Below are 25,220 nucleotides of genomic sequence, written 5' to 3' on the forward strand. Positions count from 1 at the left end.
TTTTCGCTAGAGAAGATTTGCATGTGCTCCAAGCGACACGTAGCCTATACAGTAAGACGTTTGCCCAAGTCGTTTTCCAGGAACTTGGACTGAGCTGTGTCCAGTTCAAGCTCAAGCCAGTTAAGACTGGTTGGGACCACTGACCCTACACCTGGGCCTTTACAAAGGCCTGATGTGTCTGATGAACAAACTTTTGACATCAGAGGGCCAAAAACCCCTCCCTCAGATCATACTAAGTGCCTCCATTTTGGGACATGCATCCCATGAGGAAGCATGTAACTCAGATTTGCCTGCACAGAACACAGATTACCTCACCTTTTCCCTACCTCCAATACCTTTTCCTATGCCTAAAATCACCTTGCTTCTTTAACCCATAAATATCTCACCCCTCTCGCCTCAGGGAGGTGGATCTGAGATGTTTTCCCATCTCCTCGCCAGCTGCCTCTGATAAACCTTTTCTTTGTTGCAAACCTTGACTTTTTGCTGTGCCTTGGGCAAATGAACCTGGTTTGGTAACACAAGACTTCACCCTTGGGGGAACCAGATAAAGGGTATACTGGATCTCTCTCGGTGGTTTCTGTATTTTTTACAACTGCAGGTGAACCTACATTTGTCTCAAATAAAATATTTAAAGTCATTAACCACCCCTTAAGACTAGCCTCTGTTTCACTACTATATATATAATATAATACTAGCAAGGACCTACTGTATAGCACAGGGAACTCTACTCAATACTCAGTAATAACCTGTATGGGAAAAGAATCTAAATGAAGGGCTTCCCTGGTTGCGCAGTGGTTGAGAGTCTGCCTGCCGATGCAGGGGACACGTGTTCGTGCCCCGGTCTGGGAAGATCCCACGTGCTGCGAAGCGGCTGGGCCCGTGAGCCATGGCCGCTGGGCCTGCGCGTCCGGAGCCTGTGCTCCACAACGGGAGAGGCCACGGCAGTGAGAGGCCCGCGTACCAAAAAAAAAAAAAATCTAAATGAAGAGTGGATATAGGTATATGTATAACTGATTCACTTTGCTGTACACCTGAAACTAACACAACATTGTAAATCAACTATACTGCAATTAAAAAAAAAAAAAAAAGACTAGCTGCTGTTTACATTTCTGTGGCCACTGAGACATTCAGCAAATGCTTTCGGACTTGGCTTTGTAGTTTATGGTGTAACAGGCCCAGCCAGGAGCCCTGACTCCTACCCCAGCTCCCCCACTGTCCCCCTGTGCCACCTCTTTTGTCGGCACCACTGCCCTCATCTGGAAAGTAGAATGGTTGTAAGGATTGGATACGTTCCTAAGTCATAAAACGCCCAAAACAGGAGCTGGCACTTAGGAAACTCAAAATAAGAAGAGTGAATACTTTTTTAAAATTATTTTCTGGTTTGTATCTCTATGCTTTACAAATTTTCTACAATTCAGCATGATTATCACGCTCAACAAAATTGCCCAGGATCCTCCCTCAGTCCAGCCCAGAAGTCTGCAGAAGGTGGGCCACAGCCTCCTTTCTCCACCTCCACCCACGCCCCCTCCCTTTCTGGAATTCTCCCTTCCCCACCTTCCTCCCCTCCTACCTCTCCCCCATCTCTCTCTTCTCCCCCTTCCCTTTACCCCCATCTCCTCTCTCCCTCCACTCTTCCTCCTCCCCCCTCCCATCCCTCAATACCAACCCCCCCCCCGCACCCCCATCCCCTGCGGCCGTGGTTCCGGTGCCGCGGGGGCCTCTGGGAGCTGGAGGGGCGCGGTCGGGTCTCGGGTAGGTTCGGGTCCGCTCGGCTCCATTCGGGTCCGCTCGGCTCAACTCGGGTCCGCTCGGCTCCATTCGGCTCCACGGGCGGGAAGGCCTGAGCGGAGGCGGAGGCGCGCGAGCTTCTGGGAAGTGTAGTCCGCCCGTCTGCGCAGGCGCAGTGCGGCCTGGAGGGCGTAGGGCGCCCGTCATTGTACAGAACGACCCGCGCTGGTGAGTCCGGCCACGGGCAGGACAGGGCAGGGCAGGGAGGGGCGAGGCGGGGGCGGGGGCGGGCTCGGGAGGGGGCATGCTGACTGAGGAGAGGGGTCGTGAGGTCACAGGAAAGGTGCCTGAGGGCGGAGGGGAGGGTGTGCGGGCAGCAAGAAGGTATACGGACTGAGGGGAAAGTGTGAGGATTGAAGGGAGAGGGTGTGCGGGCCCACGCGAGGGGCGTGAGGGAGGAGGGGAGGGTGTGCGCGCCGGGAGAGGGCGTGTGAACTGAGGGGAAGGTGTGAGCACTGAAGGGAGAGGGTGTGCGGGCCCAGGCGAGGGGCGTGAGGGCTGAGGGGAGGGTGTGCGCGCCGGGACAGGGCGTGTGGACTGAGGGGAAGGTGGGCCCTGAAGGGAGAAAGTGTGAGGGCCCAGGTGAGGGGAGTGCCGGCTCAGAGAGAGGGCTGGGGAGAGGAGTGGAGGGAGGAGGCTGGTACTGACCTAATGTGATGCGATGGGGAAGGAGGCGAATCTGTGTGTGTGTGCATCAGTGTTAAGTCTGGGGGGGGGAGGGGGCGGGGGTGCGCACGCGCTCGTGCGCCTACCGGTCTTGGTCTCTGTGGATGTCTTCTATGTCTAGTCTTTGCCTTCCCTGTTGGGGTGAGGGCAGTGTATCTCTGGGTGACCGCCATGTCCACATCCTTGGTTGTGTGTGTGTCTGCCTTTATTTCTGCCCACGGTGTCTCTGTGTGAGGGTGTCATCCAGGTGTCCACCTGTGTCTCGTCTTTCACTTTGTAGCTGTGTCCCTGGGTGTGAGTGTGTCTGTGAGCATGGGGTGTGTCTCTCCCGAAGTCCGCCGCGTCAGTGTCTCTACCTTTCTGTGTGTGTGTGTTCACCTGTGTGTCTCTGTCTTTGGGCCTTTCTGGGTGTTTGTATGCGAGTGCATCTGGGTGCGACCCTTCTAAAAGCATGTGTGAAAGACTGAACGCTTGGACAGGCAGGCCTAGCAGAGCTACCTCCCTTCTTGTCCTGCAGGTCTCCTGGCCTGGGGCCCCCAGATTCCCCAGCTCCTTCCTGCCCCTCAGAGCCTTGTCCGGCTCATAGAAGGCTCTGGAGTGTTGAGGGGGCAGGAAGTGTGTGGGTGACAGGATGTGGGGCTAAGGCTTCTTCTCTTGCCTTCCACAGGACCTTCTTAAAGGAGGGTCAGAGTCCCCTACCCACTCCTGAGTGGGGTTGATTTGTTCAGAGGATGTGTATTGGGCCCTCAAAGTGCTGTTCTGGGCACTTTGCTGGGACTTTCATTTATAAGCCTCCCAGTAACTCCAAGGTAGGGACCTCATCATCCCCATTTTATACATGGGGAAACCGAGGCTCAGAGACTTAAGTGAATGACCCAACTCTATACCCAGGCATCTGGGTTCCAGAGACCCCACACTTAACCACCAGACAAATGGGAAATCCTTTCTTCCTTTCGGCTCATCTGACACACAGTTGCAGGATTTTTTCCCCCATGGGAATCTTACCCTTAGAAACAATGGAAGGAAGGAAATGCCAGAAGACTCAAGGAAGGAGAGGAGGGAAGTAGCCACCAGCTTTGTAGCCACATAGATCTCAGGCCACATGGGTTCAACAGTCACCAGCCCAGAGCATGTCACTTCCAGGGCCTCTGTGCCTTCGTCGCCTTCATGGACTCCTTTTTTCATGAAAAGAAAATATATATATAGTTTGTGATTACATTGATATGAAGACAAATATAATCCAGGCTGGATTAGAGTCACTTTTTTTTTTTTAAATGATCTTAAATTAAGACATTCTCGTGGGCCCCTACAGGTATCAGGGGCCTCTGGCTCGCTGTGCCTCCTGGGTAAGTCGGCTCTGGTCATGTCCATGTCCGGCCAAAGCCAGTGTTGTTGACGTCACAGTATAGGGATGGGAGTCAGATGGAGATTGCCAGTCCAGAAAGAATACTCTTTAAAAAATTAAATTCTGTTTAAGAAATTATGACATTACTATGAAGTCACTCACCCAGGGAAACAATCAAAGGAATATAAGAAAAAAAATTAATAACTCCCCCTTGTTTTTTTTGTGTTTGTTGGTTTGGTTGGATTCTAGGAACAGTGCTATAATAAACATCTTTCTTCCCTATATAACCTTTTACATGGAGTTTTTGTTGCTATGGGCAGAGTCCCGGGAACAAGGCTGCTGAGTTATGGGGTTTGTGTTTTGCCAGCTCACTCTCCACAAATGTCGAGTGACTCCCGTTCCTTCAGCTGTGTGTGGGAGGTCCATTTCTTTGCATCTTTGCCAGTGATAGAAGTTGGCTTATTCATTCACTCAGCTCTATGTTTGGGTACCTCTGGCTGTTATCCTAGATGCTGGAAACACAATCCAAAAATGATCATCTCTGCTCCCCAGGGGCTTGCATTCTGGTGAAGGGAAGACAGATGATGAACTTGAAAACCTTTTAAAGAGACAGTTGTCAACAATGATGTGGGCTATAAGAAGATGGCAGGGGTGGGCGTTGGCTACTACTTGAGCTCAGGGCCCTGGGAGTGGGAGACTTCTCCATGGAGGTGACATTTGAGCTGACAGTGAGAAGGAGCCAGCCAGGGGAAGAGCATTTCTGGCAGAGGAAGCGGCAGATTCAAAGGCCACTGTACCTGGGGCCAAGTGTTTGAGAGGGGAGTGGAGTGGGAGGGGGAAGGCCCTTGGGGCAGACTATATGGGCCATGTGGGCAGCGGTGAAGACTGGATGATTTCTAAGGCTGTGGGAAGCCACCGGAGAGTTTTAAGCTGGAGGGTGTTTTTGCGGAGGGCTTGCTGCGGGCCGGGCACGCTGCTGTGGGGTTTGCAGACGTGAAGTGGTGGGGACACAAGCCCATACCTTTGTGATCCTTTGTGATGTACAGCGGGGCTTCTTTTTTAAAATAATTTTATTGCTTTTTAATTTGAAATTTCACTGTTTAAAGTTTATAGGGACCAACATTTAATTTGACAGTATTCTTTTTTTATTGAAGTATAGTTGATATACAGTGTTGTGTTAATTTCTGCTGTACAGCGAAGCAATTTAGTTATATGTATTCTTTTTCATATTATTTTCTATTATGGTTTATTACAGGATGTTGAATATAGTTCCCTGTGCTATACAGGAGGACCTTGTTGTTTATCCATTCTATATATAATAGTTTGCATCTGCTAACCCCAAACTTCCAATCCTTCCCTGCCCCTTGGCAACCACAAGTCTGTTCTCTATGTCTGTGAGTCTGGTTCTGTTTCATAGATAAGCTCATTTGTGTCGTATTTTAGATTCCACATATAAGTGAAACTATATGGTGAAATGGGGTCAGTGGAAATAGTGCCCACCTTGCAGGAGTGTTAGGAGGATTAAGTGAGAGGTGTTGGTCTAGTGCTTTGCAGGCGGTAAGCACCCTGAATGTTTGCTGTTAATGTATGTGTGTGTTCCTGTCTCCTGCCCCTCTGTGGGCATGTGTGTGTCTGTCCTGTGTGCATTGTGAGGTGAGCCTAGGCCTGGTCTCTCACCGTGCCTTCCTCTCTTTCCCCCCTGACCAGAGCCCGCCGTTCCCGGTCACCGTGGGCAGTGGAGGGATGGCCGCCCAGCTGCTGACTGATGAGGCCCTGGTGAGTCATGTTGCCTCCCTCTCCTTTCCAGAGGGATGACCCTCTGACCCCCAGCCCCATGTCCCCACCTCCTGGGGGTTCTGTCTACCCTGAGGAAGGACAGCAGTGCTCAGGGGTGATGCTCCTGTCCACTCTGCCCCCTCCAGGCCCAGGAGCCTCTCTCTTGCCTGTCCCTGACATTGACTTTTGTCAACCAAGGAGGACAGGGCAGCTGGGGAGTGACTGGTTCTGCCCTGGGGGCCCTCAGGAGACACAGGAGGGCACCCGGAAAGTGGTGGTTTAATTGTGTACAAGACTCACTGGAACAAGGCCCACACATTTCAGACAGCAGTTACCTTGGGGGAGGGGAGGGCGCCCATGGGGAGGGCACATGGCTGGCATCCCCGGCTCTCACTGTAATGTGTTATGATGTTTTAACGGGTGGTACATATATAGTTGTGTATTGAATTTTTCTCTAAGCTTGCTTTTATGCCAGAAATATTTCATAATAATAAATATATAAATGTTCTTTATAGAAAATAGGGAAAATCCAGTAACCTGTAGGTAAGACAATAATAATCACCCATAGTGCCTCTACCCAGAGATAATCATGTGGATTATTTGTGTATTCATTTATTGGCTTCCTTCTCTGATGATTATTTTTAAAAATTGACCCAGTATTGGCTCTGCCATTTTTATCTTGGAAGATTTTTTTTTTTCCATCCCACATTAATCATTAGGATTTCCCCAGCCTTTGAAAACTACAGACATCACTTGTTTTGGCTGCATAATCAGTGTATCTAAATGTCCATCTGGTATTGGTGAGTTTGACTTTTTAAAAAATCATTTTTCAATGCTGTAAATAATCTATTGTAAAAGTAAAACAAAATTCCTGATAAATAAGGAAATGCCATGATCATCACAAAAAGCTTAGAAAATCCAGAAGAGCATAGTGAAGAGGATCAGAATGACCCTTGATCTCATCCTAGAAATAACCACCCTCGAATGTTGTGTGTCCTTCTCTCCCTGGATACATGTTTTTTGCAAAAATAAGAATCACCCCAGCTGAGCAATTTTTATATCCTTTTTCATCGAAGATTTCATCCTGAGCATTTCTCTGCATTGTTAAAAACTCCTTGGTAACATCCATTTTAATGACTCCATAGAAATTTTATCTTGGGGCCATACCTGGCTTACTTAATGGTTCCCCTATTGTTTGATATTTATTTGTCCCTAGTTATTTATGGCTGTCGGGTATTTATTGTGCAAGTTGGATATAAATGATAAATGGATATGTGACAAATGGTATAAACTTTGAGCATGATAGGTGACAAATGGTGTCACAAAATCTTTTCCGAATAGCATTGTATGTATATTAGTGAGGTTTGATTTTTAGAAAATGTTTATTAGCCTTTTCTGCAGGGGGTTAAATGATCTATCTTGTGCTTTACCAGTCTCCAGGAATCTTAGTATTCTTGAAGATTTTAAAGAAGTGTGTGTGTGTGGAAATATTTGTGGCAAATATACTTCCCAGCTTTACTTTTCGTTTCTTACTTTATATTTAAGTCCAAAAGCATTTCATATTTTTAAAATTGAGTCTGTCTGTCCTCCTCTGGTGTCTTCCATTTAAACTATAAAAGGGTTTCTCCATCCACAGGTCACACATCATCTGTTTTTCTTCCTTTTTTTCCATTTATCGTTTGGATGTTAACAGTGAACTTCCGAATCCACCTAGAATTTATTTTGATGTCTAAATGTGTCATTTCACTTACCTGTGAGTTTTGGTTTGTCATGCCTTTCTTTATTTAACACCTGTATTAAGATATGCCCCACATACCACAGAGTGTACAATTCATTGGCTTACGGTATATTCAGAGTTGTGCAACCATCACCACAGTCAATTTTAGAACATTTTCATCATCCCAAATGGAAGTGTGTACCCAATGGCACTCACTCCCATTTCCTCTCTTGACCCCCAACCGCTGGCAACCACTCATTTACTTTTTGTCTCTGGATTTGCCTATCCTGGACATTTCATATAAATGAAATCATATGATATATGGTCTTTTGTGTCTGGGTTCTTTTAGCATAATTTTTCTGAGATTCATCCATGTTTTAGCATGTGTCAGTGCTCCATTCCTTTTCATGACTGAATAATATTCCACTGTGTGGTTAGACCACATGTTATTTATCCATTCATTGGTTGATGGACATTTGGGCTGTTTCCACTTTTTGGTTATTAGGAATGCTGCAGTTCAGACATTAGTTTGGACATGTGTTCTCAATTCTCTTGGGCGTATACTTAGGAGTGGAATTGCTGGGTCCTAATATTAACTCTGTTTAACTGTCTAAGGAACTGTCGGACTATTTTCCAAAGCAACTCTGCACCATGATGTCTTCATTTTTAACTTGTCTGTGATTATCGTCTTGATTTCTTCTTTTTCCTACTTAATTTAGAAGGACTTGTTGATTATTTTTATTTTGGTATGGTTGGGATTTTTTATTTAAGTGCTTTCTTCTTAATTACATCTAGCGCGAATATATTCTGATTTTCAAGAAATAGAGCCTATCTGATTTCAGCTCTTTGGAATTTGGGGAGGTTTTCCTTGTGGCGAATTGGTTTGTGCCATTAGACAGGAAACCAAAACAGATGAAGCACGAGAATGAGTGGCCTCAGACATGCACACACAAAGCACTCAGGTTCGGTGCATTTGGGGCTAAACCATACTTCTGGGGAAGTCTTCCCAACCCTCCAGAGGAGGGCGGCCCCTGCTGTCTGGCCTTCAGCATCCTTTGCTGTAAGGTGTCAGCTCTGACACTTCCAGGACTGTCCATTTTGTTTTTAGTGCACCCCTCCCAGCCCAGCCCCAGGGCAGTGCATGGAGCCTACTCAGTAAATATGTTATTTATTGAGTGAGTTCACTGATGTGGGGCATACTTAGAGAAGATTCTCTGAAGGAACTACAATATTTTTAAAAATTAAAATAAATAAAAAGATAGAGGGGGCAGCAGGAAACTTTTGGAGGTGATGGATAGCTTATGGCCTCGATTGTGATAATGTTTCATGGGTGCATACTTTCCAAACTTAATCAAGTTGTATTAATTAAATATGTACAGCTTTTATATGTCAATCATACCTCAATAAAGTGGCTTTTTTTTTTTTTTTTTTGTGGTACGCAGGCCTCTCACCGCTGCGGCCCCTCCCGCCGTGGAGCACAGGCTCCGGACACGCAGGCCCAGCGGCCATGGCTCACGGGCCCAGCCGCTCTGCGGCACGTGGGATCCTCCCAGACCAGGGCACGAACCCGTGCCCCCTGCATCCACGGGCGGACTCTCAACCACTGCGCCACCAGGGAAGCCCAAAGTGGCTTTTTTTTAAAAAAGGAATTATTAGCAGGACTGGCCAAATGATGTATGGGCCAAAGAATCAAATAATAATATCATATAATAATAATAACTACTACTGGGGAACTAGATCCCACACACATGCCGCAACTAAGAGTCCGCATGCCACAACTAAAGATCCTGCATGCCTCAACTAAACATGCTGCAACGAAGATCCTGCATGCCATGACTAGGACCCAGCCTGGCCAAAATAAATAAATATTAAATAATAATAACTACTACTAATAAAAGTATATATATAAGATGCATATGTGAAATGTCAAAATCAATCAAATGTAATAGTTGACATTCATCGAGAACTTACTCCAGCCATACCAGACACTGTGCTGGAACCATATATGCATTACCACATTCAACCCCCATGACAACTACAGAGGGGGACATTTTTATTATGAACAAATGAAGTTCAGAGAGGTTAAGGCACTTGCTCAAGGAAAAGACAGCCATTGAGGGTAGAGCCAGGATTTCATTGCAGGCTTCCAGGCTCCTGAGCCCACACTCTCAACCACTGCCTTGTACTGCTTCCTCATCAAACAGTAGTGACCCACGAGGCAGAGGAGGCCAGCATGAGCCCAAAGCCTCTGGGCGGGCACATGGGGACCATGATAGGACTGGCCAGGAGGTGAGGCCTCCTCTCAGGGAGGGTGAGCCAGGGTTCACGGTTCTCGTGTCGGGGGCTCAGAGCACTGGGGAGAGCCAAGTACCTGTGGATGTGGGTGGCAGTAATAGTAGCTGATGGTAATTAAGCACCTACTGTATGCTGTGCACTGTTCTGAGTGTCAAACATGGATTAACTCATTTAATCCTCACAGCATCCTTACTGACCCATTTATTCATTCAAGAACTATTCATTGAGTGCCTACTATATGCCAGGCATTGTACTAAACACTGGGGAAATAGTAGAGAGCAAGACGGATGTATTGGTTTGCTAGGGTTGCCATAACAAAATACCACAGACAGGCTTAAACAACAGAAATATATTTTCTCACAGTTCTGGAGGCTGGAAGTCAAAAATCAAGGTGTTGGCTGGGCCAACACCTTGATTTTTTTTTCCCAAGTAATACATTTTTTAATAAAAATTAACTACAGGGCTTCCCTGGTGGCGCAGTGGTTGAGAGTCCGCCTGCCGATGCAGGGGACACGGGTTCGTGCCCCGGTCCGGGAAGATCCCACATGCCGTGGAGCGGCTGGGCGCGTGAGCCATGGCCGCTGAGCCTGCGCGTCCGGAGCCTGTGCTCCATGACGGGAGAGGCCACAGCAGTGAGAGACCCGCGTACCGCAAAAAAAAAAAAAAAAAATTAACTACAGAACAAAAACTCAAAGTTTCTAGAATCCACCTAAATCACCAACGTGGTTAGGAAAACATTAAAACCTGCCCACGTCCCTGTAAATGACAAATCTAAATAAAAAGTAAACATACATGATTTCCAGGAATTTTCCTTTGAGCACTTTAAATAATAATGATGAAAACAACTTCTGCAAATACATTGTTTAGAGTAGGGGGTCAAAACAAATATGTGGAAAACCACCCTTCCTTCTGAACGGTCTAGAGAAGAATCAATTTCAGGCCTCTCTCTCAGCTCCCAGTAGTTCTTGGCTTGTTTTCACATGGTATTTTCTATGTGTGCATGTCTCTGTGTTCAAATTTCCTCTATTTATAAGGACACCAGTCATATTGGATTAGGGCCCACCTACTCCAGTATGACCTCATCTTAACCAGTGGCCCTATTTCCAAATAAGGTCCCATTCTGAGGTGCTGGGAGTAGGACTTCAACACATGGATTTGGAGGAGAGGAAGCATAATTCAACCTATAACAAATCCTTAGAATAATACCTGGTACATAGCAACTGCCTATGAAGTGATAGGTATTGTGACCTACAATTGACAACATCATTGTCATCACCATCATCACCACAACCATTGTCACTACCATCACCATCACCACCATCACCACCATCATCACCATCACCACCATCATCACCATCATAATCATCACCATTACCACCATCACCACCATCACCACCACCACCACCACCACCACCACCACCATCACCATCACCATCATCATCATCATCATCATCATCTCTCCCTGCTAAGCCACATTCATTTCATCCCCAGGGCTTACAGCATCAGCTGGAAAGTCTCTTATGCTTCCACCACATGAACTTCTCACGATTCCTCAATGGTCTAATCTGCCTTTTAAGCCTCATGTCTTGACCCAAGCTCTTCATCCCTCTGGAATCTCCCCCCAAGGACCTGACCACTGATCCTTCCCCCAGCCTAAACTCAGTGTCACCCTTCTGAAGTCTTCCCAGACGCCCCCTAAAGCTGCTGTTGCTCAGGCGCCTGGAGAATTTTGTTCATACCTTCATGACAGTATTGACCAGATTGTGGGTCAGTTACAGGTGTTTTCATCTGCCCCTCCTTTGAGGAACTAGTTCTTAAACCTCCTGTGTCTGTATTCCGCACCTTGCTCAGTGCCTGCAGCTTTGTAGGGGCTCAGGAATCTTTGGTGAACTACTGGGTTCCATCTAGGTTTCTGCCTTTGTTGGGCTTCTAATGAATGTGTTGATTCACTGGGTTATGATCATTTTGCCTTTGATTCCTTCTCTGTCTCTCAAATCTGTGACTTTCTGCTCTAAACAGCCTCATATTTGTTTTATTTCTCTGTCAGAGGACCATCCCCAAATAATGAGGCACCAAGATAACTGAGTGGCTGGTCCTTGTTGAAATCACTTCAGATACATCCTGTGTGCCTTCCCGAAATCCTCTTGGCTTTTCTGGCCATTCTTCCAGACCTCTGTAAGGAGGGCCCTGCGGTGAGTGGTTGTGGGTTTCCTCTTACAGGAGTCAGTGACGTTCAGGGATGTGACTGTGGACTTCACCCAGGAGGAGTGGCAGCAGCTGGAACCTTCCCAGAAGGACCTGTACAGAGATGTGATGCTAGAGAACCTCCAGAACCTGGTCTCACTGGGTAAGGGGCAGCTTCGCTGAGTAACTTACCATCAGCCTGTCACGTGAGGACTACAGAGAGATAAGAAAAAAGATTGACAGATTTGACTACGTAGAAAGTTTAAATCACTGACAGATTTGACTACATAGAAAGTTTAAATCACTCAAAGCTAAAAATAAAGTTGACAGATGATGAAATGGGGAATAATATTTACCACATGGATAACAGTCAAAGGATTATAATTATGTAAAGAGCTCCTAGGAATAAATAAGAAAAAGACTGAATGATGGCCAGACTTATAGATGGAAGTTCATAAATGTGGAAATACATGGAATCACGCTTTATAAAAGATTTTTAAATCTTACTAATAGTCAAAGAAATACAAACTGAGTCAAGAAAATACAGTTTTTGCTCATGAGGTACACATAAATGAAAAAGAATAATAGCCTGCATTATGAAGGTATCGGGAAAGGGACTCTGTCCTTTTAGGAGTATAATGTTGGGACAACTCTTTTGGAGGACAGTTTGGCATTATCAGCCAAATTTTGAACAATTCCATTTTTAGGGATCTACCCTTTAGAAATCTTTCTATATGTGTACAAAGTTTTCCTTAGGAAGAAAAATAGAAATGACCTAAATGCCCACATGTACAAGACTGACTAACATATCAAGGTGTAGCCATATGATGGAAACCATGCTTTTCAAAGATGAGCACTCTTTGTAGGCACTGACATGGAATGATGTCCCTTGATGTGTTGTTGAAACACTAACTTTCAGAGCTAGAGTATGGTCCCATTTCTTCAACAGTTTTTGTGGAAGTATAATTGACCTATAATTAACTGCACATATGTAAAGAATAATTCAGTGTATTTCAACATCTGTACACATCCAGGAAACCATCACCATGATCCAGATAATGAACATATCCATCACCCCGAAGAGTTTCTCATGCCCCTGGGTAATATCTCCCTTCCCTCCCCGTACCCACCCTCCATCCCTAGGCAACCACTGGTCTGCCTTATGTCACTGTGGTTTAATTTGCATATTCTAGAATTTTATATACATGGAATCATACAGCATGTAGTCTCTTTTTTGGTCTGACTTCTTTCACTTGGCATGATGATTTTGAGGTTCACCCATGTTGTTGTATGTATCAATAGTTCACATCTTTTTATTGCTGAATACCATTCTGCCTATGGATAGACCACAATTTGTTTATCCATTCACTTGTTGATGAACATTTGGGTTGTTTCCAATTCTGGACTATTACAAATAAAGCTGCTGTGAACGTGCGTGTACAAGTTTTTCTGTAGGCATATGCTTTCCTTTCTCTTGAGTAAACACCGGTGAGTAGAATGGTTGGCTCAGATATGAGGTGTATACCTAACTTTTAAAGAAACTCCAAACTTTTTTCCAAAGCAGTTGTAACATTTGACATTTCCACCAGCAGTGAGTGGGAGTTTCAGCTGCTCCATGTGCTTGCCAAATCTCAGTATGCTCAATCTTTTTCATTTCAGCCTTTCTCGTTGGTGTGTAGTCTTATCATATCGTAGTTTTCATTTGATATTGAGACTCTTTCCATGTGCTTATTTGCCACATGTATATTCTCTTCAGTGAAATATCTGTTCAAGTCTTTTGCCTGTTTTATTTAGTTGGGTTGTTCGTTTCCTTATTATTGAGTTTTGAGAGTTCTTTATATGTTTATTATTATTATTATTGTTGACATAAGTCCTTTATCGGGTAGATGCTTTGCAAATATTTTGTCCCATTCTGTGGGTAGACTTTTCTCTTTTTTGATGGCATCATTTGAAACACAAACATTTTTAATTTTGATGTGTTCAATTTATTTATTTTGTTGTTGTTGCTTGTGCTTTTGGTATCGTATCTCAGAAACCATTGACCAACCAAGGCCATGAAAATTTACTCCTGTGTTTTCTTCTAAGAGTTTAACAGTTGTAGCTCTTCATGTACATCTTTGGTTCACTTTGAGTTAATTTTTGTGAATGATGTTAAAAAGGGGTCTAATGTCACTCCTTTGAATGTGGCTATCCAGGTTCCCCAGCATCATTTGTTTGAAGAGAAGTTTTTAATTTGAAGTCCAATTGATAAATTATTTGCCTTAGGGATCATGCTTTTGGTGTCAGATTTTAGAAATCTTTGCCTATCTCAAAGCCACAAAGGTTTTCTTCTGTATGTTGTATAGTTTTAGGTTTCATATTTTGTTCTATGATCCCCTTAGAGTTAATTTTTCTAATGATGCAAAATGTTAATTCAAGTTCACTTTTTTTTGTCAAATAGATGTCCTGTTGTTCCGCCATGTGTTGAAAAGACTGAATATTTCCACTGAAAAATTTCCACTGAATTTTCTCCACTGAATTGCCTTTGCACTTTTGTCAAAAATCAGCTGTTCATGTATGTGTGGGTCTAATTCTGGACTCTGTTCTGTTTTGTCCATCTATTTGTCTGTCTTGACACCAGTACCACGTCATTTGACCTGCTTTCATTTTTGCCTTTGTGGCTTGTGTTCAGTCTAGGATGACTTAATCTCCACAAGACCCTTCTGAGTGTTCTGCCCAACGCCCCATGAATTATATGGTGTGAGTTACATGGCTGGTGTGAGGAGGCACTGTTCCCAGCCCTGCGTCGGCTCTGGGTACTGTTTTCAATTCCTTTCGGCTCTGGGTACTGTTTTCAATTCCTTTCGGGTGGTTTTCTCCAGCCTTGGGTAGTTTCTATATATGAGTGTTCTGATCAGTAACCCAAGTCCTGGAGGGAGGACCTTGCCTGTCTCCAGAGCCCACTCTCCACACTTTGCTGTCCAGTACTCTGTTCTGTGAACTCCACCTGCCTCCGTCTCTCAATTCCATCTCCTCAACTCAGGGAGTCTGCGGGGCTTCGCCTCAGTTTCCCCTCCTGTGCTGTGGCCTGCGAACTTTCCTGCGAGTAAGTTGGGTGGTCGTAGGGCCTGCCTCTGTTGAGTCCTATGTCTCAGGAATCACTGCATTTTGTTGACTCATGTCCAGTGTCTTGAAAACCTTTGCTTTATATATTTTGTCCTCTCTTCCTCCCATTGCTTTAGGCTGTAGGCTGGAGGGAAATCTTATCTTTGTTACTCTATCTTGGCCACATTTCAGAAAAACAACAACAACAGTGTGTGTTCATATGTGTGTGTGCATACAGGGTGTGTTGTGTGTATTTTTTTAAAGTATGCACTGGGAGAAAATTCTAAAAATATACATCAAACTGTTAGATGGTGAGATTGCAAGAGACTTCCATTTTATGTTATTTTTTGATGTTTGATGTTTTAATAACAAGTGTGAATTACTTTGTGATCAGAAGCAATTGTGGAAATGCATAATATGGGAAAAGAAACTATAAAGGACAAGAAATCTAGTACCATGAAAAAAAATCCACATTTAGACCAAAAGGGATGAATAACATTTTGGATGTTTGTAGCTTGTTGCCGAAATGGCCTCTACAGACGTTGTCCTGTTAACATTTCCCTTGACCGTGGGCAAGAAGGCCCATGTCCACACACTGTCACCAGCCACACATCATCAAATGCTTTGCTCCTTGCTGATCTGATTGGTGAAAAACCATATGGCAGGGTCCTTTTAATTTGGCTGACGTTGAGCTGTGTTTGCATACCTTTTCACGAGTAAGAGCTGATGTTTGCTTTTTTGCAAATCATCTCTCCTGAAGGGTGTTTGTGTTTTTTTTTTTAATTGAAGTAGAGTTGATTTACAATAGTGTGTTAGTTTCAGGTGTACAGCAAAGTGATTCAGTTATATACACGTATGTATTTTTAGATTATTTTCTATTATAGGTTATTACAAGGTATTGAATGTAGCTCCCTGTGCTATATATCCTTGTTGCTTATCTAGCTTATGTATAGTAGTGTGTATCTGTTAATCCCAATCTCCTAATTTATCCCTCCCCCCCTTTCTCCTTTGGTAACCATATGTTTGTTTTCTGTGTCTGTCTGTTTTATACAGATTCATTCGTATTATTTTTTAGATTCCATATATAAGTGATTTCATATAATATTTGTCTTTCTCTGTCTTACTTCACTAAATATGATATTCTCTAGGTCCATCCATGTTGCCACATCTCCTGAAGGGTTTTAATCCCTGAAAGGGAGGCCGCCCCCTTTTAACTGCCCCTTAACTCTGGGATTTTGCTGGCATGCTCCCTCCAGCTCTCATATTTATTCCAGAAGACTTTCAACTCTATTCACAACCGAGACTCCGCTGCCTCCCATCTCTGCAGGCTCAGGCCAGTGTATGTCCCCAGCACGTCTCAGACCCCATGCACCCCAAACCAAACCCACCATCAGCCTTCCTTTCCTCCTCCTACTGAGAAGTCACCCCCACCCATGTCACAGGGCCTTCATGCCCCATGCCTCCATCTGCCCTAACATCTGGGTGTCACGCCACACCCCAGGGTCACTAAGCCAGGATCACTCTCAAGTATTTCTCAAATCCTTTGCTCTGGCATGGGAAAGCATAAGAACATAGCAAAACAGTGACTGACCAGGGCCCGTGGCTCTGTGGTCATAGGCTTCAATCTCAGCTCTGCCTCTAGTATGCTGTGTGACCTTGAGTAAGTGACTTAATTCTCAGAGCTTGTTTCCTTGTCTGTAAAATGGGTATAATCTCAAACATAACTACATGGTTGTGGGGACCACACGGAATGATCTGTGCCGATTGCTCAGCCCCGTGCTGGGCACATTGCAAGTGTGCAGTGCATGTTTACCTGCTACCTTCTGTGTGCCAGGTACTGTAACCAGGCACAGGCCAGGGTCTTGCCCTCCTGGAGCTCAACTTTCCACTGCGGGGCAGGGGCTGGTAGTAAACAGATCAAGGGACAAAGACAAGTTGCCACGGGCCATAACGAACGATCACTAGGAAGCAGGCAAGAGGATAGCAAGAGAGATCTTCCTTTCCACCGTAGGATGGAGGATAAATGCTAACTGAGGCCTGAGGATGAGCACGCAAGGAGTATCAAGGAGCTGGCAGGTGCAAAGGCCCAAGGCAGGAAGAGCTCAGCACAGACAAGGGGGTAAAAAGGGAGCCGCAGGGCAAGTGTGCCTGAAGAAAAGGAAGGTGTGTTAGTCTGGCGTGGTGGGCAGGATCCAGGCTGGCTCTGCCCAAGGGTCCAGGAGGGAAGGTCTTGGCCTTGATTCTCAGTGCACTGGGGAGATGCTGGAGGGCTTGGCCTGCCTGAGAAGATCCCTACCACTGAGTGGACAGCGCCTTGTAGAGGGCAGAGGGTGTAGGCAGGAAACCTGCGGTGCCTGACTCGATGGTTGGCTGTGTTGGTGGAGAGATTTGGTCTGGCTCAAGCTGCTTTGCCCATCCAGTGGCACTCAACAGCCTGGATGATGCGAGGGAAGGGACGAATCAAAAATGACTGCTAAATCTTTATTTTTAAAACACTTTTTAAAATTATGGTAAAATACATATAACACAAAATTTACCATTTTAGCCCTTTTTTACATGTACAGTTCAGTGGTATTGAGTACATTCATATTGTTGTGCAACCATCACCACCATCCATCTCCAGGGGCCTTTTCATCTTCCCCAACCTGGTCCCCAGTAAACACTCCCCGTTCCCTCCTCCCCCAGCCCCTGGGACCCACCGTCTACTTTCTGTCTCTATAAATTTGACTCCTCTGGGGACCTCATATGAGTGTCCTTCTGTGTCTGACTATGTTGCTACCTCTCTTTGATGAGCCTTTCTTTCTTTTTTTTATCATTTGGGGTGGGGGTGAGGGTTCCAAAATCACAAGTTTCCCGTTAAACAGGTTTGCCATACCCAAGAGGGACACAGGAGGCTTCTGAATAGTCCTCAGCAGAACTCAGCAGGTCTGGGTGGGGGCCATACATTTGGGAGGCATCACTATATAGAAGTCCAGACTCCCTTGGCGGGCCCATGAAGGCATGACATGACTTAGGGGAGGGGAGGTCTCAAACTCAAGTGTTGGTGGGGCCAGGTGGGGGTTAAATGAGGGGTCGGGGAACAGCTGCTGCTCCACTCCTGCTTTTTATCGCCTCATAGGAATAAAGGCTTTGTGTGGTCATATCGTCACACTTTTCGTGACATTTTTGTGTAAGATCTCACAACTTTTAAATGTTGGGAATGAAGCCATTAGGTCCATGATACAGACAGGAAACAGAAATGAACAGGATACACGTGGGAGGGGATTGGAGACTTCGCTTGGTGACCAGGAAGAGATGGATGTGCAAAGAGGAGAGGTCTGGAGCCAGCCCGACGGGGATACCTGCGCTCCACGACTGGGCAGTGGAGGAGGGGAGTGAGGCCTACGGGGCTGGGGAGGGCGGGATGGAGCTGGGCCGGGGCCCGGAAAGACGGGGTAACCTGCACGCGCCATAAACGTCAGCTGTATTTGTATCATTTCTAATACAAAATCGATGCTCTGCGAAGCATGACTGGTTGGGGATATTCAGGATGGACCCTGGAGGGGAGGAATCCATTGCAGAAACTCCTAACTCAGGTTTGCGAGAGCCTTTCTGACCCGCCCCCTCTCAGCCCAACTTGTGTGTCTCCTCCGAGCTCCGAAAGGGACATTTCTAGTTCTCCGCTCACCTCCTAGGTTGGTTCTGCCTTCTGAAACCACGTGTGTCGTCAGCGCATTGCTTTGCTCTTAGCTTCTCCATCCGTGCCCTGTCGCTTACCCACTCCCGCTTGGGAAATTACTTCCACCCAGCATTAACCGCGTACATTTCTTCTCTCCTCCTCCCCCGCCAGACTTGGAAATGAGACCTGAAATGAAAGAACCGGACCTGAAGGAAGAGATTTCGGAAGACAGACCATCCGGGGCCTGGGGTTCAGCCGTGGACGGAGCGCGGACGCAGGGTGACAGGGTGGAGTCGCGGCGGGGAAGCGCTAGGACCTGCCCGGGGCGGCTGGAAATCTCCCGGGAGTCGGACCCCGAATGTCGTGAATTGCTGGCGTTCGTTAACCAGAGCCCCACCCCGGTGCCACCCAGGTCGGGGGGTCCGCGGGAAGCAGGGATCCACCCGTTTGCCATGCGGGGCAAGAACCTTGCAGGTAACTCGGACCTTGGTAAACCCTCCAGACCGGACGTGGAGAAGAAATCCTACGACTGCAGCGAGTGTGGCAAGGCTTTTGGCCGCAGCTCGTCGCTGGTGAAACACCAGCGCATCCACACCGGGGAGAAGCCCTTCCAGTGCGACGTGTGTGGGAAGCACTTTCTGGAACGGTCGTCGCTGACCATCCACCAGCGGGTCCACACGGGCGAGAAGCCGTACGCGTGCGGGGACTGCGGCCGCGCCTTTAGCCAGAGCATGAACCTCATCGTGCACCAGCGCACGCACACCGGCGAGAAGCCGTACGCGTGCGGCGTGTGCGGGAAAGCCTTCCGGAAGACCTCCTCCCTCGCCCAGCACGAGCGGGTCCACACGGGCGAGAAGCCGTACGCGTGCGGAGAGTGCGGCAAGGCCTTCCGCCAGAACATGCACCTGATCGTGCACCAGCGCACGCACACGGGCGAGAAGCCGTACGTGTGCGGCGAGTGCGGGCGCGCCTTCAGCCAGAACATGCACCTGACGGAGCACCAGCGCACGCACACGGGCGAGAAGCCGTACGCGTGCGGGGACTGCGGCCGCGCCTTCAACAAGAGCTCGTCGCTGACGCTGCACCGGCGCAACCACACGGGCGAGAAGCCGTACGCGTGCGGCGAGTGCGGCAAGGCCTTCAGCCAGAGCGCCTACCTGATCCAGCACCAGAGGCTGCACATCGGGGTGAAGCCTTTCGAGTGCGGCCAGTGCGGCAAGGCCTTTAGCAAGAACTCCGCGCTGACCCAGCACCAGCGCATCCACACCGGCGAGAAGCCGTACGCGTGCTACATCTGCAAGAAGCACTTCACGGGCCGCTCGTCCCTGGTGGTACACCAGATGGGCCACACCGGCGAGAAGCCCTACGCGTGCGGCGAGTGTGGGAAGGCCTTCAGCCAGAGCGCCTACCTCATCGAACACCAGCGCATCCACACAGGCGAGAAGCCGTACCGGTGCGCGCAGTGCGGCAAGGCCTTCATCAAGAACTCCTCGCTCACGGTTCACCAGAGGATCCACACCGGGGAGAAGCCCTACAGGTGCGGCGAGTGCGGGAAAACCTTCAGCCGGAACACCAACCTCACGCGGCACCTGAGGATCCACACCTAGGGAGCTTGGGGCGCCCCAGTCTACACCAGGTGGGCGGCGTCCTTAGCACGGGCCGTCGGCCCACTGGGAGTTCTCAAGTGCGGGCCCAGGGTGGCGCAGCCCCGCGGCTCTTAGGAATTGTGGGGGTCTTGGTTCCCACGCGCTCCTTCCCGGCCGGGCGTCCACACCACCGAGCTGGAAGGCAAGTTCCTCCGTGCCCAGTGTACTTGGGAACGTTGCAAGGTTGGCTGTGGCTGGTAACTCGCGGGAGTTCCAGGAACGGAGCGCGTCGGGGTTCCAGACCAAGCGCTCAGTACATTTTAAGCGCTGAGATGGAGCCTCCGGTCGGTCTCCGTTCCGATAGTAAAGTTGGGGAGAGGCGTGCAGGACTTGATAAGAGCGTGGGGACGTTTTTCCCCTTGTCACACACACCCTCGGTCTAGTCCAGACGTAGGTTGTCAGTGAGTTTCCTCTATGGGGAAGAGCTAGAGGGGGACCCTTCGTCGTCCTTCCATATCCCAGCCCCCCTGCAGTCTCCCTAAACCGTACTGGAAGCCTCCTCCCCCCAGGCTAATAAGCGGTAGAAGTTGGCAAGTTCGTGAGAGGAAAAAAAATTTTTTTCAGAGTTAGCAATAACAGTAACCGGTTTGGCTGCCAAAGTTTCTCATAGTGGTCTGTTAAATTTTTTTTTTAATAAAACTTTTCATGAAGGGAGACCAGTGTCATCTTAAACAGTCATCAGGTGAGAAAGATACAGGTAACAGGTGTGCTGTCAAAGTCGGTTTCAGTGCTTGTGGGAGAGGGCAGGGGAGCGAGTAACAACAGGCTTGATATTCAGGTTAAAATACTTAACCGGATTCAATAAGTTGCATGTCTGAGTCTCTTTACATAGTTATCTTTTGCAGTTAAACTTGGAGTCTCCTAAGGCTGACCTGAAGCTTTGTGTACACATAGAGTTCCCCCAGTCTCCCCTCTCTGGGACCTTTTCCACCACCTTTTTATTTTAATGTTCTGTGCTACTGGTCGCAAATGTCCTGGCGTGTCTGAATGTCCCACACTTCCTGACGTCGGGGTGCACAAAGAATAATTCATTTTAAGCAACCACTTATATTAGTAAGCACACTTCGTGTTGTAGGTAGGAAAAACAGCCATGTAGAAACATGGACAGTTTTTGAATGTCAGGGTGCAGGCATCAGGGTGGGCTTGATCCAGACGCACACCGCGTCAGAACCACAGCTCTGCCTCCCCGTGGTCTGCTGGCTCTCCCTTCACGCATTGGCCTCGTCCTCAGGCTGGCTTCCCTTGTGGTTTCATGGTGGTTTCCAGCAGCTCCTCTTGACACACTTCCTCAGTTTCGTGCAGATGGAGACAGACCTCTTCCAGTCATTGGCAGAAAAGCCCTACGCTTCATTCCGCTGGACTCACCAGGGGCTGATTGTTCTGACCAGAGAAATGCCATGTGCTGATTGGCTTAGATATGGGTCTCGCCCTCATCCTTGAAATAGTAGCTGTGGAAGGGGAAAGAATGGGAGTGACTGCCCAGATCGGCCTGAAACCACTGTCCACCCTTGACGTGGGCGTGGGGTCCATTCTGCCCAGGTCACAGTCGGGCAGAAGTGGGATGACACGGAGAAGCCGGCCCCAGCGTCATCGGATGGCCTCTCTGGTTTTTGTTGTGACACTGAGGTCCTGCTGCGTGTGACATTTTCTTTGGGGAAACTTCTCATTGCCTCGGTCACCACGAGAGCCCCCGGTCCTGGCTGTCCTCTGTGCTCTCTTGACCACGGGATGGGGGCAGGGCCCAGAGAGACTGAGAGGCTCCGGGTCACATCTGTTTGCACCAGCTTTCTTCGCCATGCCCCCATTCCCGTCGGCAAGAACAGATGTCATGTGATCAGGTTTCCTGCTTGGGGGGGCGGGGCAGGGGTGGCCGGGTGAGTGACTGTGACGCACAGGGCAAGTGTGAGCCTTGGATGGATCGAAGGTGAGCCCCAGCTGTGAGCGAGTGAGTTCCTTCTAACCCTCTGTGCTTCGGTTCCCTCTGCTTTAAAAAGGGGGTTGTGGGCATCTCCGAAGTCGATTGATAGGATAGTCAGGGGCAGGCTAAGCTGCAGGTCCTGGCAACACAGAGCCTCAGACAACAGAGCCCCCAGCCTCTCTGCCTCTCTCCTGCTCCCTCGCTTCTCTCTCAGTCTCAGACCAAAAAATTCACCCAGTCGCACTCCTTGTGGTCACTTAGGACCTACATCCCGTCCACCCCTGAGGACACAGGGCTGGTCAGAGCTGGCTGCCAGCCACCATGAGCGTTCCAGCGGCAGGTCAGGGGAGGCACCCTGGGGGAGGTAAGTCTGACCAACACCTTAGCACCGGACCGGAAGTGGCCCAGTGTCTCCCACTGTCTACCACGCCTTTGACAGCTGCCTCCCCTCAGACCTACATGGAGGCTGGGAGGTGTCGTCCAGGGGTGTTTCCAGGACGAAGTGGAGACAACCATCCCTCAGGCTGCACCCTGAGGACCTGTCCAGGCAGATCGTGTAGTCAGGCAGGGGCATGAGACATGGTCTTTCAATAAAACGAGCACATGGAGCTTGGCAACCTTCTAGGCCCCCCAGTAGGAGCTAAGAGTAGGGGTCTCTGACGGTTTGGCCTAGCAGCCATGTCGCCACCCTCCTCCTGTGCTTCTCTCCCATCACCTCCTACTCATGAGATGGGACACTCAGCCTCTCCCTGCTAGACCTTTCCACACCTGGCCCAGTTCTCTCATCAAATGGGAAAGGACGGGGAGGAGGGGTGTGGGAGCACCCTCTTCTCTCAGGGCCACCCGGTCCCTGGTAGGTCAGGACGGGATGCAGGTAACTGAGACCTTGGACAGAGACAAGCCCTGGAGAGTTATCAGAGACCCGTGGTCACCGTCCAGTATTATTCACTGAGGGCCTGGACACAGATCCAGAAGCTGGTGATGGCCAGGAATCTCCTGGAAGTTTTGGAATTTCAGGAGAGGTGCAAACCATCCTCTCTCAAATCACAGATTTATGACCCCCTGACATACTGGATGGGATTCTTGTGAACATAAAGTGCTTTGAGTCAAGCAGGCTTATTGTCTAATGTATGCCTCATCCACACCTTAATAATATCTTATTATTTTACTATTGATAATAGTGCTCTATTGTTATCATTAATTAATAGTAAATAATAAATACAGTGCTCTATTATCAACAGTCAAATAAAATATTAATAAGCACTATCTAGAATGCTATTATTATCCTGGTTTTTCAGCTGAGGAAACTGAGGCTCAGAGTACTAATGCTTTGCTCAAGATCTTGGAGCTGAAAGCTTTTATGTGCAATGTTTCCATTTCCTAAACAGCACCAAATTCCCATATTTAAGAAATGCTACTTGGGCCAGGCCCAAGCAGGCCACACCAACGACATCTGGGGCAAGAAACAGATTGGACCCCTGGTCTGCAGCCCCTGCAGAGTGGAGGAGTGATCAAGTGGGCTCTGGGGTCAGGGGATCCTGGGCTCAACCACTGGTACTGCCACTCACCCAGTGGTCAACCTGAGCTTGCTTGGTGCCTCCTTGTCTGTTCAGTGGAGGTGATGCCTGACCTCCCACACAGGGTGGAGGTGATGGTGAGGTCACAGAGCTGGGTCAGCATGGACGAAATGCAGCAACAAACCCCAAAGACCTGGGGCCTAATTCCTTGCAGCCGATCGTAGGAGGATCTCCACAGGGTGACTCGGGGGTCCAAACTCCCTCTACCACATTCAGCTCACTGCTTCTGGAAACAGTGACCCCCCTGGATGCTGGGGTCAGCATCCAGGGGGCGGATGGGGGAAGGGCAGGTGGCAAAGGCCCAGCCTTTTCTGGACACATCCCTCTCCTCACCTTCCACAGGGAGGAGTGGTCCATGCCCCTTCCTGGATGCAAGTGGGAAATGCGGTCTCTGGCAGGACAGCTGCGTCCCAGGACTAACTCTGCACCAGGAAGGAAGGAAAGTGAGGAGTGTGGGGGGTTGCTGTCTCCCCCTGCCACCCAAAATGCAAGGTGGGTGCTCATGCTTTCCAGTAACATGTAGACAGCAGCTACAGTTGCAAAAGGCTAAGTTTCTAGCCATTTAAGGATGTTATAGATTGCATGTGTTCTCCCCAAATTCATATATTGAAATCCTAACACCCAGTAACTTCAAAATGTGACTGCATTTGGAGATAGGGCCTTTAAAGGGATAATTAGGGTTCTGTGAGGTCATATGAGTGGGCCGTAATCCAATGACTGGTGTCCTAAGAAGAGAGAGAGAGATGCCAGGCCGCACACGGGCAGAGGGACAGCCACGTGAAGAGGCCACAGGAGGACCGCCATCTGCAAGCCAAGGAGCGAGGCCTTAGGAGAAATCAACCCTGCTAACACCCAGATCCCAGACGGTGAGAAAATAGATTTCTGCCATTCAAGCCCACTGCACTGTCTGTGGTCTTTTGCCATGGCAGCCGGTGCCAACGAATACAGTGAGTGAGCTACAACAAGCTCCCACTGGACAAACCTTTCTGGCAGAGACGCCAGATCCTGCAGTGAATAAGCAGCCATTTAACAGAGAATCACGTTTATTCCCGGTAAAGTGACAGGTACGCAGGTGATGTTCAGCACCAAGGACAGCAGCTGGTCTGAGCCACAGTAAGGGCTTCCCTGGTGGCTCAGTGGTTAAGAATCCGCCTGCCAATGCAGGGGACACAGGTTCGAGCCCTGGTCCGGGAAGATCCCACATGCCACAGAGCAACTAAGCCCATGTGCCACAACTACTGAGCCTGCACTCTAGAGCCCGCAAGCCACAACCATTGAGCCCACGTGCCACAACTACTGAAGCCCGCACGCCTAGAGCCCATGCTCCGCAACAAGAAAAGCCACCACAATGAGAAGCCCGTGCTCCAAAACGAAGAGTAGCCACCCCTTGCTGCAACTAGAGAGAGCCCACGTGCAGCAACAAAGACCCAATGCAGCCATAAATAAATAAATATATATATATATAAAGGCCTAGAGAGAAGTGAAAGAATGGAGCCGGCCAGTCTCCTCCACTTAGTCCCAGGAGCCCACCTGAGGGAACCTCCAAGAGGGACCATGAGACCAAAC

The 25,220-nt window shown here is 48.3% G+C and overlaps 1 protein-coding gene across 10 annotated transcripts in view; it reads left to right on the plus strand.

Moving 5' to 3' along the window:
- Positions 1-25,220, plus strand: part of LOC113615167 (zinc finger protein 470) — a 90,661-nt gene that overhangs the window by 52,261 nt on the left and 13,180 nt on the right. The window contains exons 1-5 of one of the 10 annotated variants that reach the window (XM_027097274.1): positions 1,042-1,485; positions 5,507-5,575; positions 11,808-11,934; positions 18,685-20,149; positions 23,997-24,855. In XM_027097274.1, coding sequence (XP_026953075.1) covers positions 1,420-1,485; positions 5,507-5,575; positions 11,808-11,934; positions 18,685-20,120 — 1,698 coding nt within the window. In that variant the 5' untranslated portion in view covers positions 1,042-1,419 and the 3' untranslated portion in view covers positions 20,121-20,149; positions 23,997-24,855. Of the gene's footprint in view, positions 1-1,041; positions 1,486-1,756; positions 1,957-5,506; positions 5,576-11,634; positions 11,935-18,684; positions 20,814-23,996; positions 24,856-25,220 lie in introns of those variants that run through there. The other 9 variants (XM_027097275.1, XM_027097273.1, XM_027097278.1 and 6 more) reach the window with 9 other exon arrangements.

This window comes from Aethalodelphis obliquidens, unplaced genomic scaffold (genome assembly GCF_003676395.1).
Source record: "Aethalodelphis obliquidens isolate GAN/ISIS:26980383/991018 unplaced genomic scaffold, ASM367639v1 scaffold113, whole genome shotgun sequence".
Taxonomy (NCBI): domain Eukaryota; kingdom Metazoa; phylum Chordata; class Mammalia; order Artiodactyla; family Delphinidae; genus Aethalodelphis; species Aethalodelphis obliquidens.